The sequence below is a fragment of the Suricata suricatta genome, chromosome 2 (assembly GCF_006229205.1).
Source record: "Suricata suricatta isolate VVHF042 chromosome 2, meerkat_22Aug2017_6uvM2_HiC, whole genome shotgun sequence".
Taxonomy (NCBI): domain Eukaryota; kingdom Metazoa; phylum Chordata; class Mammalia; order Carnivora; family Herpestidae; genus Suricata; species Suricata suricatta.
In genome coordinates this window covers 106,782,623-106,799,990 of record NC_043701.1, presented here as the reverse complement: position 1 = coordinate 106,799,990, position 17,368 = coordinate 106,782,623, and the positions used below count along the sequence as shown (strand labels likewise).

The 17,368-nt window shown below is 45.4% G+C and overlaps 1 protein-coding gene across 1 annotated transcript in view; it reads left to right on the top strand.

The window, feature by feature from the left end:
• The window catches only part of PCNX2 (pecanex 2), a 292,774-nt gene that overhangs the window by 42,079 nt on the left and 233,327 nt on the right, over nucleotides 1–17,368 (top strand). Inside the window, exon 10 of the mRNA XM_029919353.1 lies at nucleotides 12,179–12,314. Coding sequence (XP_029775213.1) covers nucleotides 12,179–12,314 — 136 coding nt within the window. The remainder of the gene's footprint in view (nucleotides 1–12,178; nucleotides 12,315–17,368) is intronic.

Here is a 17,368-nt window from a genome sequence, read left to right as displayed (position 1 = left end):
ATGTGCTAAGGACTCACAGGCTGCTGGAGGCCTCGCTGTTGTCAGGCTAAGGTGGTTTTTCCCCAGCAAAGCATTAGCAGTAAGACAGGAGGGCGTTCAGAGAAACGCTGTACTCTGCCTGCCTCAGGCATTTGTCAGTGGGCGCAGGTTATAAGGAAATTTAGTTCTATCTGCCGTTTCCTTCTGCCTTTGTTTCCCAGTCACTATGGATCTCTATCAGTTAACCCTTTGTTTTCCCCTCTCCTTTGTTCTTGGGTAGCCAGGAGTGCCCAGGAACATCACACATGTCCTACCTGGTGGGGGGTGGTGTTTGCAGCCTGTCAGCCTGTCTTATGCTCCCTTGCCGTTCTCCATCACTTGCATGCCTTCCATTTTTCCTCTGTCTCCCTCACCCATGTTCCTGTCAAAATAGACAGAAGGCCGCCTGGGCGGCTCAATCGGTTGGACTTGATTTCAGCTCAGGTAATGGTCTCAGGGTCGTGGGACCAAGCTCCACGTCAAGCTCTGCACTGAGTGTGGAGTCTACCCCTCTCTCTCTCTGCCTTTCTCCCTGCAACTTGTGGGCTCTCTCTCTCTCTAAAATACCAAAAAACAAAAACAAAAACACCCCTAGAAAACAAAATTCTTCTCCAGCCAAAAGACACGCAAAGTCCCCAGGCGAATGGAGGCCCACATCAGCCCCAGCCTCCAGGACTCTCACTGCAGGGCTTCAGGACGCAGGCATCTAAGATGGCAGCTTCCTCAGGCCAAATACTTAATACCGCGGGAACGCAGCTTGGAGAGTTGTCACATTATCCTGCAATCCTCAGTTGCAAGCTGTAGTATTTTTAAACTAAATTTAAAACAATGACAAGCCCCTTATCTTATCTCAAAATAAAGCTACAAGACTTTCCTATTGTTCTTTTCCTGGGTAAACATGCTTTATTTACTTTCTCCCTCCTTAAATGCTTTAACTGCCTTTGCCAGTAATGCCAGTTAGAAGAGCCGCACATCCAGAGCTTTAAAAAGCTAAAAAGGCACAGTGTGCAAATAAGAACCAGAGACGGTGCCTGCAAGGTTTCCAGGAGGCTCTACCTGCCACCTTAGGTTTCGCCTCCCACAGAGCCACCCGCTGACTCGAGCTTTCCCCATTCATTGCTCTCCCTTTATTAAATTTCCCACAAGTCTTGCTTTCTTTTGTCTCCCCTGCATTTCCTCTCCAGATTAGAGCTCTCCCTCCATTTCCAGAGCTGCCTGGGCTCCGGTTTGCCACAGGGCATTGACTCGGAGGGAGAGAGCTTCCGGCCAGGGGAGGATGTCGGGGCTGCAGAATGTGTGACAGTCTCTGGTCAGTCCTAAGAGGACTACCTTTTAGGGTACATTCCCTTCCTTAGACCCCCTTCTTGCTACACCGGAGAGAATCCAAGTCACAAGGCCTCCTCACCGTGGGAATTTGGGGTCATGTAACGGAGACATCTTGGAGATGTCTTTAACGGTGTGGTTTCTCCTCCATCTCTCTCTTGCTCCTGCATTTTGACACCACTCTCAAATACCCAACTCTGGTGGTCAGAAGATGCCTGGGGTCTTCTCTCATTTGAGTCCAGCAAGGACAACAGGCTTCTTTCCCATGAGTCCCAATATTAGTCTCATTGAGTCTGATTTGGTTCTGTCTGGGCCACGTTCCCTGAGCCCAGGCACCGAGGCCAGTACTTGGCTGAGCTCTATGTTCCTGTGCAGAACTGGAATTGTAGGTGCCCTCTGAGAAAGCAGGGGGGTGGCTTTTTAGGGGTAAATTTGGAGCAGGGTGGATGGATGTGGGGCAGCAAAAATCAACAGATGACCCCTGAGGACTGTTTCTGGTAAAATCATTTGATTAAATTAATTACTGAGCTCCTTTAAGGAGAATGGTCAAGTTTCGTAAAAGCAGCTTTCCCCTTCAAGAAAAGCTTTATATAAGGTCCCTGGTCATCACTAACATTTCTGGTATGGGAACAGGCCCATGGAGAGTTCTTGGCCCACACCTCCCTTGCCAGCTTCTAAGTCTTTGGCCACCTGCCCTGTCCCCAAGGTAATTTGGCAGGACATTGGTTTTAAGAGCCCTAGGAAAGAATGGCACAGAGCCATGCATATCTCCTCCTTGTGCTTCACAAATAAAATGGAATAATATACATGTTTCCTCTCACATGTGCAAACCATTGAGAATATCCATGTTCTCTACGCTGCCTGTGCTTTGAAATAAGTTCGCCGTTCAGAGGGGACTTGGGTATGGTGTGCTGTGGCAATTCAATGGCCCGTCTGGGCATAGGGGATGCACAGTGTTTCCTGTTGAATGCGTGAGAACAAAACTCAAGTTGCTTCCCTCGGCAAAGTTATAGCATTGAAGTAGCTCCCTCGGCTGTTCTGGAAAAGTGGAGAAGGGGCTGCCATCTGGTTAACTCATGCTCAGGAGAAACGGCTGAGTGCTGTGCAGAGTCCCGTGATTTTCTGGATTTTGACTGCTGGCTGACGGTCTTATGCTGGGTATTCTGACAGTCTTGAAGTCCTCCCTAGACTTGGGGACAGTGGAAGTTCTGCCATCTATCATGGGAGCCTCATTTCTTTGGGTTCGTAAGAAGCCTTGGCTTTCACAGAAGTTCATGATGTAATGATGATTTGGGCCTCTTTGACTTAGTTGTATGAAGGGAAAACTGTTGTAAGTAGGATAAAAGCAAGCAGAATCAACTGAAATATTTTCATCCCTGCATTAACAGACCACTGTGTGTGGGTGTGTCCCCCGGGGGAGAGCGTCTTCTATCTCTAAGGTAAAGAAGGATACCAGAGCAGGGGCGCCTGGGTGGCTCAGTTGGTTAAGGGTCCGACTTCAGCTCAGGTCATGATCTCACAGACGGTTCGTGGGTTTGAGCACCGTGTCGGGCTTCATGCTGACAGCTCAGCGCCTGGAGCCTGCTTCAGATTCTGTGTCCTCCTCTCTTTCTCTGTCTCTCCCCTGCTTGCACTCTGTCTCTTTCTGTCTCAAAAATGTTAAAAAAAAAACACTAAAAAAAGAAATTGGAAAAAAAAAAGAATGATACCAGAGCGGAAGGCAGCTGATCAAGGGCAAGGCCAGCAGGTCCAGATTTTGCAAATGTGGAAGGTAACGCCTTGCACCTGTGTTCCAACACCCCTCCAGTCTTTCTGTGGGAAGCAACGTGATGGCAGTTCCCGGCCGCCGTAATTATCCTGGTGGTGGCCACTACCACTTGTTAAACATATATTATGTGTGAAGCACTCTGCCAAGCCATCAGGTGTCCCATTTTATCTGCATGACACAACTGAGGCAGGTGACATTTGCTCCATTTCACAGAAAAGGAAGTAAAACTAAGAAACGTGCTCAACCCCAGTGGCTGGGAAGCGGGCTCAGCAGAGCCCCGTGGCTCCCAGGCAGGTAGTGTGCGTGGCGGAAGTGGCCGGTGTCACGAGGTAGGAGTGGCGGCTCTTGCAGGCCACTGGAGGGCATTTATCTGCTTAGGACAACTCGGTAAGCCTGGCCCCACTGGATTTTCCAGTACTTTCCGCAAGGAGCTAAAAATCCACATTTATTTGTAAAGTTCTCTTTTGTTTAATGTCATCAGTTTGAATTAGTTTGAAATACCACAGGCCACAGACGACACATGTGTGGTTACTGTGGCCTTCAGACTCTGCTCTGAAGCCCGGGCCTTCCCCCCACGCCCCAAGACTTCCTGGAGCAGCCCTGCCTGCAAACACGCCTTAGAGAGATGCCCTTATGTGGCCCCACCGCCCGGCAGGCATTCACTGAGCCAGCTCCTCCACACCCCTGCACAGTCCTGCCCCTCATCCCTCCTCTCTGCGAAGCCCACGCTGGCCGACCTTCAGCCCTTCCTCTCTAAGAGTCTGCTCCTCTTTACCTTGATTGCTCTTCCCCATTCAGTCCTACCCTCTGGAATAATCATCTCCCGAAGCACAAATTACAATCTGCCTCTCTGTACTTCTTTATCCTATCAGTCCCTACTGTGAAAACAAATCGGCTGCTCCATGTTGCTGTCAGAGGAGGGCTGATCACATTCTCCCTGTTCCTCACTTACTTGCATAGGACTCCCGTCCCTCCAAGACTGCACTTGTCGAGAGAAAAGCAGCTGTGACCAGTGCCTTTAGAGCCCTCACTTGCCCTCTGTAGATAGACGTTCAGCAAATACTGAATTGAGTCCCATCGGATCATTGGAAGTGACAGAGCGAGCCCAGTTGGAGTTCGGATAGTGCACAGACCAGCTGGGCATTCAGCGAGAGCAGGTGAGACGCTGAATAGGAGAAGCAGAGTCAGGTCCCGGAGACCACAAAGCCTGGTCTAGGAGTTCGCGCTGTGTTCTACCTGCAGCGGGAGCAATTCGATTTATCTGTAGACAGAAACAATCCGGTGAACTTGGGAGCATCAAGACAGCATCACCCTCACGCTGTGGTGCTCGCGGTGAAAGAACCGGAAACACTAGCAGCTTGCCTGGTCATTTGATTCGAAGTGTTACCCCTTCCTTTTCCTAAGTGGGGAAATGGACCCAGAAAAGCCTCAAAACTAAAAAAAATACAACCCTGCAGAATGACTGTTGAAACCACTGTACACAGAACTCAGAGATTGCAGCTGACCTTAGATTTTCCCGTCTTGGATTCCACTCATTCACTAGGGCATAGTTCTCTGTGTCCTCGTGGATGGGGGCCGAGATGGGCCATCAGGTTTGGTACCGCGTAGCCTGCACATGAGTCTCAGTCTTAGACTGAACCAGCTGCAGTTCCAACACTGACGGGGACTTTTTGGTTGACACTGAGCAACTTGCTTAACCCTCCTAAGTATCCGTTTGCTAATCCAGAAGTGGTAATCAATTCACTGGGTGGCTTTATAAGTTAAATGTAACAGGCCGATGCAGCACCCCGGACAGAACCTGCCTCGAGGGTATTGTTACTGTCTGCAGACTCGGGCGGTTCGGCCAGGGCTCAAGTTCACTGCAGCCTGGTAGGACAGAGCACCCTGACTCCACCTAGGTGGAGGCCTCCCTCCAGTCCCTTTACGAGTTACTTGGTGAGATTTTTAAGGTGACTAAGTACTTTGCATGCTCTCTGTCAGCCTGCCGTTCCGACATTTTGGCCTCTGTGAACATTTTAGAGTAGGTACTTTCATATTGTATCCGTGGCTTTTAATGCCATTAAATGTTGAGTTCTCACCACAGTAAATATAAACTTTGATTTTGAACTTGGAAGGATTCCTAGTTAGGGGCTGTTGCTAAGCCACTCAGCCATGGAAGATACTGGAAAAGCAGTTTTTTCCCGGTAAGGCAACTTCAGTGGCTGGGATGGCCTCCAAGTAGGCCATTAAACCACTGATTCTTCTTATTGGCAAGAAAGCCATTCCTCTCTGCCATTGTGACGTCCAGTTGCCTGGTGACAGTTTTATATCCCTGACTCCCAAGCATGAATAGGGAATTGTTTGCCGTGTAGCTTCCACGTCTCTTTGGGGATGCCTGGAGGAAACCAGGATTGGAAACAGATTTCCCTCCTTGGCCCCACTGTCATTGTGGGAACCTGCGTATTTCTCATTAACCGCCGAAGAAATGTAAGCAGCCTTTGGTAACACTCTCTAACATGGCTCTGCTTTCCCCAGATACTAGAACAAGGGAACTCCGGCTTGAATTGAGGCATTTAGGATTGCTACTTAGAAACCTTTCAAAGGACAAATTCATTAGCCCACACATAGGATTTGTTTAGTAGCTCAGAGCCTAAAATGAGCTCATCTGCCTAGGAAGATGTAGTTAATAGTCTGCTTTCAGAAAATCAAAGTTGAGGTAGGCTCTCTGCCTAGGGAGTTGAAGTGTCTTGTGTCTAAAAACTTCATTGCAGCCTGGACTTTTAAAATTTTCTCTGTAGATCTTGCAATTAAATCTTGATAGGTTCTTTTCTTTGTTCAGCAAAGATTTACCTTTCTTTTGTCTATAAATTCTTCTGAGTAACATAGCAGAGCTTTCTTCTGTGAAAGATCTACAACTGTGTTTTAGGATTAATCTAGCTTTTCCAGTGTCAGAAGCAATCTGATGAAAATGCATGCAAAATGCATACTGTCTGGTGGCCAGTGAAATCTGATGGAAAGACATAATATTCACTTTCATTCTGAGCCTCTATTAATCAAGAAGTAGGCATAGTAGTCCACTGGATGGAAGACTCATTCTAGAGCATACTGGTTTATAGGATTTTTATTGGGGGATTTTTTTTTATTAAAAAATATTTTGTAATGTTTATTTTTGAGACAGAGACAAAGCATGAGTTGGGGAGAGGCAGAGACAGAGAGGGAGACATAGAATTCGAAGCAGGCTCCAGGCTCTGAGCTGTCAGCACAGAGCCTGACACGGGGCTCAAACTCAAACTCAGTAACCATGAGATCATGACCTGAGCTGAAGTTGGACGCCTAACCAACTGAGCCACCCAGCCACCCCTGGGGGATTTTTCTACTTCAACTTATTTTTAATTGAAAAAGTAAAGTAGGTCGGGTAATAGTGTGCTGATTTATGTGGATTCACTAATATTTGGCTTTTATATTTGTGAATCACTGTAGTGCATATCAAGGAAGATATTGTTCTGGTTGTAAAGTAGGCGTGTGTTTGGATGCTGCTGAGTCTCTAAACCCAGTGAGTATTTTGCTTCAAAGTTGGATTAAAGCCCTGTACTTAGTCTTTCTTGCCTCTTCAGAATTCTTTTCTGTTGATTTTACCAGTTTTTCTGACCCGTATCTCAGTAAAACTCCCCTTACTCATTGGGACCAATTCTGAGGAAAGCCCTTTGAAGCCCCAATGAATGTACCTGGGTCCCAAAGAAGGTTAGGAGCAGAAAGTTACACAAAAGAATGATCTCCTTTAGAACTCTCTATTTTACGTTGTCAGAAGCAATGTCGATCCCTGGTTTGGAGAAGCTGAGCTAGAATATTGGGCATTGAAGTTAGTCAATTAGGTCTTCAAAACATGGAGAAAAATGTGTATTCCCCCAATATTATATATGCCCAGTTCTATGTGCCACTCAAGTATAAGTTGAAAATGTCAATTCTAACTATAAATATCTGAGAGTTTGCATGTAGCTGCATTACTGTGTTGACTTGTATAATGGAGAGTTATGTGTCTACTGCTTAAAAAAAAAAAACTTTGAGGGACTCTAGTTCCCATTGGTCACATAGAGGCAGAAGCAATGTGGAAGAAGCATGGAAGCATCCAGAGTTTGCCTTTGAAGAGTTTCTGCCGTTTCCAAATTTCTGTGCTGTCTGTCTTCTGTTTTTTGGTTCTGACTCTCATCTTTCTATTCTGGTCCTTAATTCGCTTTTCTGGACACATGAGAGAGAGAGAGATGAAGTTTTCTTCCAGGCACGGAGTCATGGGGATGGAAGGTTTATGAGGTTGATTCTAGAAGGACTTCTGTTTTGAGGCACCCTCTCCGACTCCCTGGGAAGGCCTGCCACACTGATTTGGTGGCTGCAGCCCCAACGGCCACACGGTGGCAGCAGACGCCGTGCCCGAGGCCCTGGCTCTCTCCCTTCTCTTGCTCACATGTACCGATGAATTTTTCTGTCCTGTGAGAGCTGTTTGCAGACACTTAATCTAGGAGCCCTATTAAAGTTCCAAATAAAGGTTACGGTTTTTAAAACAGGGTTGCTTTATTTAAGTATCCTGTATACCAAGCACATCTCTTGGCTGTGACTTCCATTTTCAGGCTGCCCCTCTGGGTGGCTTGTTCCCATATCAGCCCCCGCCCGGAGGAGGCTGAGGAAAGCAAGAAGGACAGGCAGGAAAAGAGGTCCTCCTTCTCTAGATGGTGGGCCAACATTTTGAGGTCTGGGGAAGAGGAAGAATTTCAGAAAATTGTTTTCCACAGTAATGGGGAAAAAGTAGAAAGAGCAGATGTATTTTCATTACTTGTTCGTTGCAGAAGCCTAAATGAATGAAAACCGGGGAATGCAATATGGGGAATGTCGTCCCATCGATCTGAGGCTCAGCTCTGCCCATACGAGAGTCATCTTTCTGGCTCAGATCAGCACCTAGTTCCTGGTCCATCTTATTTCCTCCTAGCGGCTGCTGCTTTGCTAGTTCCTGTCACTAGCCACTCTGCTATTGCCCTGAGCGCAATCTAGTTTAAATAAATTTAGTGACTCCATCACCCTGAACCAAACTAATGTGCCAGAGATTTACCAGAGAGCAGGTGATCGAGATCAGATCTACAAGTATTGTCCTATGATAGTTCAGAACGTAGTTTTATGACAGGTTTGGAATATTGCTGTTTCTGGAAAGGAAATACCCCTTAAAACTCAGCCTTTTCACATTATGTTTATTCATAAGAGGGAAAATCTCTGGCCTTAAGTTAGGAGAACAGAGAATTTTTAGATGATTGTACAGCCAGCAGTGCCCAGCTAACCAAGGGCAAACAAACAGCAGATAATCTGAGAGGAGTTGTAAGTAGAAGAAGATAGGCAGGCGTTCTTTATGGATTGGGAGGAAGACTCCTGTCCACTCTATGGTTTTTGTGATGACACAGGCCCTTTGGTTCTTTTTTTTGTTTGTTTTCCACACATGCAAAAGCAAAGTGCTTTATTATGGGTTTAGGCTCGCCGGGGCCTAAACTCGGCCCTTTGGTTCTTGACTGGGGAAGCTGGTGCACATCGATCATTACTACAATGTCAGGACCCCAGAGAACAACATTTAAGTAAGGGGAGAAATCTCTTCTGGTTGAGCAATGCTGACTGTAACATTTCATCATCTCCTCCTGGCCAAACTGGAAGCCCATTTACACAAGTGAATACACGTTTTCTGGGGTGGCCATGCCAATGCTAAAGCTAGGACAAGGATCCTTTTTTATGTTTTTTAAAAAATTATTGTTATTTTCTTAATGTTTATTTATTTTTGAGAGATAGAGAGACAGAGCGTGAGCAGGACAAGGGCAGAGAGAGAAGGAGACACAAAATATGAAGCAGGCTCCAGGCTCTGAGCTGTCAGCACAGAGCCCGATGCAGGGGGCTCGAACCCACAAACCGTGAGATCATGACCTGAGCTGAAGTCGGCTGCTTAACCAACGGAGCCCCCCAGGTGCCCCGACAAGGATCTTTTGTTAATATCATCATGCTTTGTTTAGAAACTCAATGTTCATAAAAGAAGTTCATGAAGAGAGAACTTAATAAACTGTTTGAGTCTGTTTTTTATAAAATAAAGAGGATGGAGTATGAGTTGAGGGCAAGACACCCTTCCCCCATTCATGCTGACAGAAACAATTGGAATTAATAGTATTTGTATGAAAAGTGTAGAGGTCATGTTGCTGTTTCATATGAGAATAATCCAAGTCGGGTCCCGTAACAACGAAAGAAATAAAATGATAAGGTATGGTTATTAAGTGTCTAATACATGGGAGACACCACTGGGTGGTTTACATATCTAGTCGGATTTGATTCTCACAAACGCTGTGCAGGAAATATCTTCCCTATTTTCCAGGCGAGGATTTGAGATAGGACAACAAAGCTTGTAGTCACAGATCGTAATTAGTTGAACAATAATCCTGGCCTCGTTCTGCTTAATTCTGGAACTTATGCAAAAGATTTTGAAAAGAAAACCAAACCCTAGACTTTAATATGAGATTTTCAAATGGCTTCAATAAAAAAATGTTATTTATTGTCATTATTACTTTACCGCCAGAACCATGCTAAGTAATCTGTAGATATTAAGCTGACGTGTGTTAACACTTCTTTGTACCATGTTTCCGGGCACGAAGCAGAAGCAAGGGGAGGCTTGCTCCGTCGGCCAGTCCTTAGTTTATTTCAATTGGCGGTAGAGGGCGCTATTCACTTTCTAAGATTTTCTCACGGAAGAACACATTTCCATCCCACTCCCGCCTGTTCACAGTCATCGCTTACATTATCGACAGCGCAATCAGATTGATCTTTTGATTTTTGTGACGTTCTTGCATTTGCCAGGTTCTGCTGGCATTTGCTGAGATTTAGATTTCCCAGAATTTGTGTGAGCGACAACACAATTACAGGATGCAGTGGTTTCTGTACGCAGCAGCAAGGTTTGCTTGCCGATTGCCTTTATTAATCTGATTTTTTTTTCTGTTAGAAAAAAGATATTACACCACTGCCCCAGACAGGAAGCACACAGTGTGTGGAACAGTCATCCGAATACGGACGGATAGGATCCATGTACCTCTCACTTTGCTCCTTCTCTCGTGACTTTAACATACGACATTCCCTGAAAGGTTCTTTACAAGAATGCCTTTACCGAAGGCATCATCAAGTAGTCATAAATGAGGTCTGAAAAGTGGAGAGAGACGTGTGTGTATGTATGGTGGAACTATTTTCCTTATGTTTAGTTTTTTTAAGTTTATTTATTTATTTTGAGAGAGAGGGCATGAACAGGGGATGAGCAGAGAGAGAGGAAGAGAGAGAGTCCCAAGCAGGTGCCTCACTGTCAGCATGGAGCCCGACATGGGGCTCGAACTCACGAACCGCAAGATCATGACCTGAGCTGAAATCAGGAGTCAGATGTTTAACCAACTGAGTCACCCAGGTGGCCCCAGTGAAACTATTTTAAGTGCTGTTCTGATAGAATAAGTATTTATGTGTTTATGAATGCAGTAGGAGGGACTAAGGAAAAAGAAAAGTCCACAAACTCGTCAGAGAGTTAAAATGAGATGTGAGGCTAGAAGTCTGAAAGGCGTCCGTTAGCACAGCGTCTGCATTCTTGAGGCAGTTTGGGCTGCAAGTTTCATAAGACCCCAAATCACAGCGGATTAGACAGGAAGTCCAAAGGACTGATCAGTGCAAAGTTGGTTAATTCAGAGATTCGATGTCCTCAAGAAACGAGTTTCTTTCCATCTCTCAGCTCTGCTGTCGGCAGTTTCATCCCCTGTGATGACGCTTTGGCTGCTACAGCTCCGAATGTTTCTTGTTACCTTTTAAGAAGTAGAAAAACTTGTGCCTGGGCTCCCTGATACCCTTGGTTGTCTCCCCTTTGCTCCACAGTAGCCTCTTAGGATCTATTCTTGGGGTGCCCGGGTGGCTCAGTCGGTTAAGCATCTGACTCATAATTTCATCTCAGATTACTATCTCAGTTTACGAGTTTGCCCCACATCGGGCTCTGCCCCATCAGTGCAGAGCCTGCTTAGGATTCTCTCTCTCTCTCCCTCTTTCTGCCCTTCCTGTGCACTTTCACTTTCTCTTTCTCTCAAAACAGTAAATAAATTTAAGGACTTTAAAAAATGCATATATGTAAAAATAGAATGTCTTCTTCCTTCTTCCTTCCCAAAGCCAGGCACTGGCCAGGGTGAATGAAGTATAAGTGATGGGCATAAAATGACCAGGATTTCCCCCTGGGGCTAGGGAGGGACCTAGCCTCTCTTCTGAAGTTGTAATCTTGGATGAGTGAATAAAACTGGAGCTCTGTTAGCAGGAATTCTGTTAGAAATGACTGTAGGTTGGGCAGTCAGCATCGCTTCCTCAGTTTTCAGCACCCTGCTAGAAAAGCACATGGAAAACTGTATCCTCGTTTGTGCTTTCTGAGCCAAAGGAAAGATGCCAGACTTGAGTTTTACAAAAGACTTTAAATTTGTGTCCTGTCAACCTATATGTGATTAAGGATAATAAAACTCTTTAGATATAGATGACAACTATTTTAGTAGCATCCTATTTTCCAGTTACCGGGGGGCATCCCTTGCCCCTAATGCGTTCTTTCTTTGCTCTGGGTGGGGGTGGGAGGCGGGCGAATGAGGAGGGGTTGGAGGAGGTAGCAGAGATGGTAGGTAGTCCATGTTTCTTCCTGATAGCTGTCTTGGAATTATTCGGATCACTGTTTATTGTTTTCACAAAATATGAAGGTAGAAACTATTGTTACTGCCTTTCCCTCCATTAAGTATTAGAAAATTAAGGTTGGCATCTCTGGAATACCAGGCATCTCCCTCCCTACCCCATGGCACACTGCAGATCTGGACAGCTGAGTAATTTGCATGTGTGCAAAATGACTGCCCTTCTGCCTCAAGATAGCATTGCATAAAGAAAGTTCCAGCTGGAACTGCTTGGTAAATCTGTCAAGGTCGTAAAGGCTTGTCCACTACCTGCATGGGGATCCCTAGTGTCCTTGTGTTTGTGTATGAGAACAGATGACTTCCAGGTCACCAGAGCTTTTCTTCTGCCCCTCCTCAGAGACATACAGATCAGCTCGTCCAGCACCACCACGTCTGAGAGTCAGGATCCTTCTTCTGGGGACCCCGCAGTCAGTGCGCTCCAACAACAGCTGTTGCTAATGGTGGCCCGGAGGACCCAATCAGAAACCCCGCGGGTATGTTCCAGCCTCGCGCTCTGTGAGTGTTCCAGAAGCAGGGATCTTGAAACCTGGTTCATGGTCAGATCACCTAATGGAATGCTCTTCCAAGTGCATTAGAAATTCACATACATTGATCTTTGGTTGCCAGGATGCACAGGCCCCACGAGGGCTTACGAGGTTAGGATGCCTGTTTCTCACTGTGGTTGGAAAATACCCGGATTTTTATTAATTTATGATGGGCTCTTATTAAACATTCAGAGATCCTTAAAGAGAATCTTGACTCAAAGAGAGACTTTATTCTTAGAGTAGATGACATTATCATCCAGGGGCTTAAAAGGTAAAGGCTTCATTATTTTATCAAAGGACAACTTACTAATATTCATTCGCTTATCCGGTACTCTGAGAGAGGCAGAGCAAAGACTTCATGGCAGAAGATCATACAGGAGGTAAGACATACCAGCGGACGTGAACGGAGAGCTGCAGATTCAAGCAGGGCATTCTGGACAAAGAGGCTGGTGAGGGCCCCTTAGAAGAAGGGACCCCCGGGCTAGACTTTGAAGGAGGGTGGTGTTCCATTGGGACAGGCTGAGGGCTGCTGCCAAGTTAGTGGGAAGTTTCTCTATTGCTAGCAATGTTTTGATATCTCATAGAAGCCTCACTCACGAAAAAATAGTACAGACTTATGTTTGTTTTTATGATTGTTTAACCAAATTTTACTATAAAGATGCTTAATACCACAGCGGGTTGAAATTGGTCAGAGGTGTGGGGAAAAAAACCTCATGTTGTCTTGTCACTGACCACACTTTGCTCTGGAGCCCTTATGCCTGGTGCCTGGGCAGGAGGACAAAGAGGTGCCAAGCGAGCAGAATCAGCCCTTGCAGGTGCCTGGGGACTCAGATGGTTAAGCGTCCGACTCTTGATTTTGGCTCAGGTCATGATCTCAGGTTCATGGGTTCAAGCCCCGCATTGAGCTCCGCACTGCCCCTGCTTGGGATTCTCTCTCTCTCCCTCTCTCTCTGTCTGTCCCCCACTCATGCTCTTGCTCTCAAAATAAATGGAAAAATCTTAAAAAAAAATCCACATAGTTTGGGCAGATGTGAATGTCATTGGTTCAATGAACGGCGGAGCGCTGGAGGAACTAGGAACTTTAGATTATCAGAAATGCAAACCCACTGATTTACTATCTCAAAAACAACCCAGGTAGAGCAGAAACTGGGAAATAACTAGCCACTACATAGATAAATTAGAAAAAGTCACACTTTTAAATGTTCTTTACATTTAAAATTCTGTAAGTGGTGTGATTATGTATATGAGTGTATAAAAAAACTGAATTATATTTAGTGTTTGATTGTTACTTAACCAAATTCAGTGGCAAACTTCAGTCATTTTAACTTAAAACATTTTAAGTAAAATGTAAAACTTTAAAGTTTACTGTATGACAGTAGAGAAGTAGAAAAATGAAGATTGCCATCCAGGCTCATAGTTAGAAGCAGAGGAGATATTTATAAAGTCTTCACTTCTCCTGCTTAGTTTTCTAAATTTAATTGATGTCACCAATTAGGCTTTGGCCACAAATTAAAAATTAAGTTTGTTTCCTGCTTATTATCCTAAACACGTGTAGTGAAGGGTTAGCACTGTCCGCTCTGTGCCAGGGACAGGATGCACAGGGACAAAAAAAACTCAGTTCCTGCCTTCAAGAAGTTTAGACACTGGCTCTGCATGGTCGGGGTTAAGGTGAGGGCGGGCTCAGGGGCTTTAGGACACAGGTCGGGACGTAGGAGATCAGGGAGGCTTAGATGCGGAGGAGGAGCTGAAGCAAGGCAGACGCACAGCCTGGGCAAGGTCTTCGCCGGGAGTTGGAAAGCAGGTGTGCTCAGTCCTGGAGCATGGCGGCATCGGGGCAGTGACGTGCGTTGTGCTTAGCCACGTGCAACAATATGAGCAGGACACAGGGTTCTGAAGACAAGACTAGTTAGTGACTTCCCTTCCCCCGGGGGGTGAGCCCGCACCGGAGAAAAGACTCGAGTTCTTCCCTTGCACACATGACATGAATGAGGTGGCCCTGCAAGCGGAGTTCCCGGGAGGACTGGTCAGCGTCTTCCTATGTGAGGCAGACGAGGGGAAGGGATTCTGTTCCATCACCTGGCTGCAGGGTTTAGCGCCCGAGCACAGAGAGAAGGACGGAGCTTGGGGCACAAGGGGAGCCGGTGAACTCTGTCCTCTGAGCTCCAGATTAGCACTGAGGGGCTCTGAGTATTCCCATTCACAGCCTCCGTGCACCCAGGTTATAAACTGCTACGTCTCTGTGCGTCAGTTTATTCACTGAATATTTCTAACCACATCAGGTATAGTTTATAGATTCATCCCCCATGACTTGAAAAGTTCACATTGTTCCATTGCATTATATAAGTAAGCATTTGAGGAATCAGCTTGAAATATCTTTATCACACTGCTGGTTGAGAGCAAGCCCAGTCCACGGGTAGCCAGTGTCAGATCCTTGGGAATATAGCATTTTTGGCTTCTGTGTATCCTTACCTGGATGTGGCTTCGAGCCCGATCACCCTGCGCCACACAGAGAAATGAGCTACTACTGTATGTGAGAGGACTCTATAAACTGAGGCTTTATGGAGGTCTATAGGGTCGGCATCATCGTCATTATTATTACCAGGGGTAGCATGAGAGCGGTATTTCATTGGTCCTAAACTGGCCAGTGAGCATTGCAAAGGTGCCCCAGGGCACTGGGGTCTGGGTGATGGTCCCTCTAGGTTAGCATAAATGTCGCACTGCCAACACAGTCTACTATCATTAAAGGATTCATGAAAACGGAGACTTTCACCTTTTACCCTATATACCATTTGTATTTTAGTCCCACAATGATGGGTTCCTGAATTGCCATGTTTTAAATTTTAAAACATCCCTAAAAGGCAAAAACATATTCCTTGACGTCTAATTTGCATGAAGTGCTATATATAATATTTTATAAACAGTCCTGTCTACTGTTTATAAAGAATATTGACATTTCCTAGCAGATGAGACGGATGAGACACCAATTACAGTACTTTAACATAGTCACCGATCAGCTTCCATGTTCATTTATTTGAAAGTGTTATTTTGACTTAAAAAATGAATATTTGCATACTCCTCATTTATCATGTTCAGAAGTTTTTTTTTTTTAAATGTAAGAATATACATGATTTGTTATGATTCCTGGAATTTTGGCTGCTAAATAGAGCCACTGTTATAATAGAATCCCATGTGTGTTTTATATTTTTTTATCCCTCAAAGTGTTGTTTACATCTAGATTTAACCAGCCATCCATCAGACACTACGTATGTGCAGGGTGTGCGTTTGGTACCTCATTACATCTCATATTTAGGATCGCATTACCTTTGTAGGAAACCTTGGAGGTTAAGTATTCTTTAACCTTGGACTTTCCATCGGAGGAAACCAGTGCAGAAAGTCCTGGTGTTTGAGTCATTGGCCACACAGCCCAGCGCTCCTTTCCTTTTGTCCCTTGGTCACTATTGGAATGTCTAGGTCTGCCCACCCCCTCCCCAGCAGCCTCTGCCACGATTTCATATGAGCCCACTTCTGCCACCAAACAGAGTCCCTTTCCACCCCACCTTCCCAGTGCTGGGTGTGACACCTCTCAGGAAGAGCATGTGGTGCCGCCCAGGACTACTAACTGTCCTGTGGCTCCTCTTCATTCTTGTACTTGTCCCTTCCAGCGCTGTCAGCACACTTCTGCCCTCCCGAGGGGGCCTCCAATTTAACCCACAAGTGTCTGTTCTGATGTCCACGGTCGTGTAGACCTGGCCCCTTACCTTCCTCCACGTAACAGGCCCGCATTTATATTTTAGCTTTTATGAAGCGCAGTTCATGCTCAAGGTTATAAACCCGACTTTAAAATTCTTTTAAATAACTATTATTTAATATCCATTATTGCTCATCTTAATTATTCTGGTCCATGTCCCTTTTCTGATGGCTTCCTCTTCACATTTGTGTTTTCGATTCGTTTCCACAACTGGGCCCAGACGTATCGTCTCTCGAGGTGTTTTGGTGGGTGGGTGGCCTTCACCTTAGCAGGTGAGCCCTGCCTGAGCTGTGGATTTGCCCGGGTCCCCCTAAGTGAGACTTCAGAAAGAAACCAGGCTTCAGCCTCCACAGCCTCTTTCTAGGGGAGGACCTTGGGGGAAGTGATCTGACCTCTCAGAGCCTCAGTTTCTCACATTTTAAATAAGGATAATAGCACTGATGTGGAGGATTTCTTGTAAGGCTTTGAGGATTAGAGATAATATATGGCAAAATTATGCTATATAATCAGTGGCAATCATTAATAGCATCAAAATTCTGAATAGTTATATGGAACTCTTGAAGGTGCCATTATTTAAAAAGAAATTTTTTTGAGAGAGAGAGAGAGAGAGAGAGAGAGAGAGAGACAGAGAGAGAGAGTGTAGGGGAGGAGCAGGGAGAAAATGAGACAGAGAATCACAAGCTGGCTCTACATTGTCAGCACAGAGCCCCACGTGGGGCTCAAACTTATGAACCGTGAGATCATGACCTGAGCTGAAATCAAGAGTCAGATGCTTAACTGACATCCACCCAGGTGCCCCAGAAGGGGCCATTATTTTCAGGTGTCTTGGGGGAGAGGGATAGATCTTTACATTCTTAAATGTTTTAATATTACAAAAACTTATTTCTGAAACGTATTATGTAAATACTTACCTACCTCCTTAAGCTGAATATGTTAACCATCACTTAAGTTGTTCTTGATAATTCAGATTCATGAAGGGAGCCTTGCCTTAAATACAGATTCATATGGGGAGTGTGGGCAGTGCTCTTGTCTTGTTTCTTCCAAAGTGCTTGCGTTCAACTTACACCCTGCCCCCCCCATTTTTGATAATTTTTTTTATATTTTAGTATATGCGCTGCCGAAGCGAGCACAGGTAATTTCTTTATTTTTGAAATAGTAGAATAAAGCTTGGGAGCCTGGCCTTTGGGACAGTGTGACATAGTGGTTCTTTGGTAAGGCTTCATTCATGAATCAGAGACAGAAACAGCATTCTGGC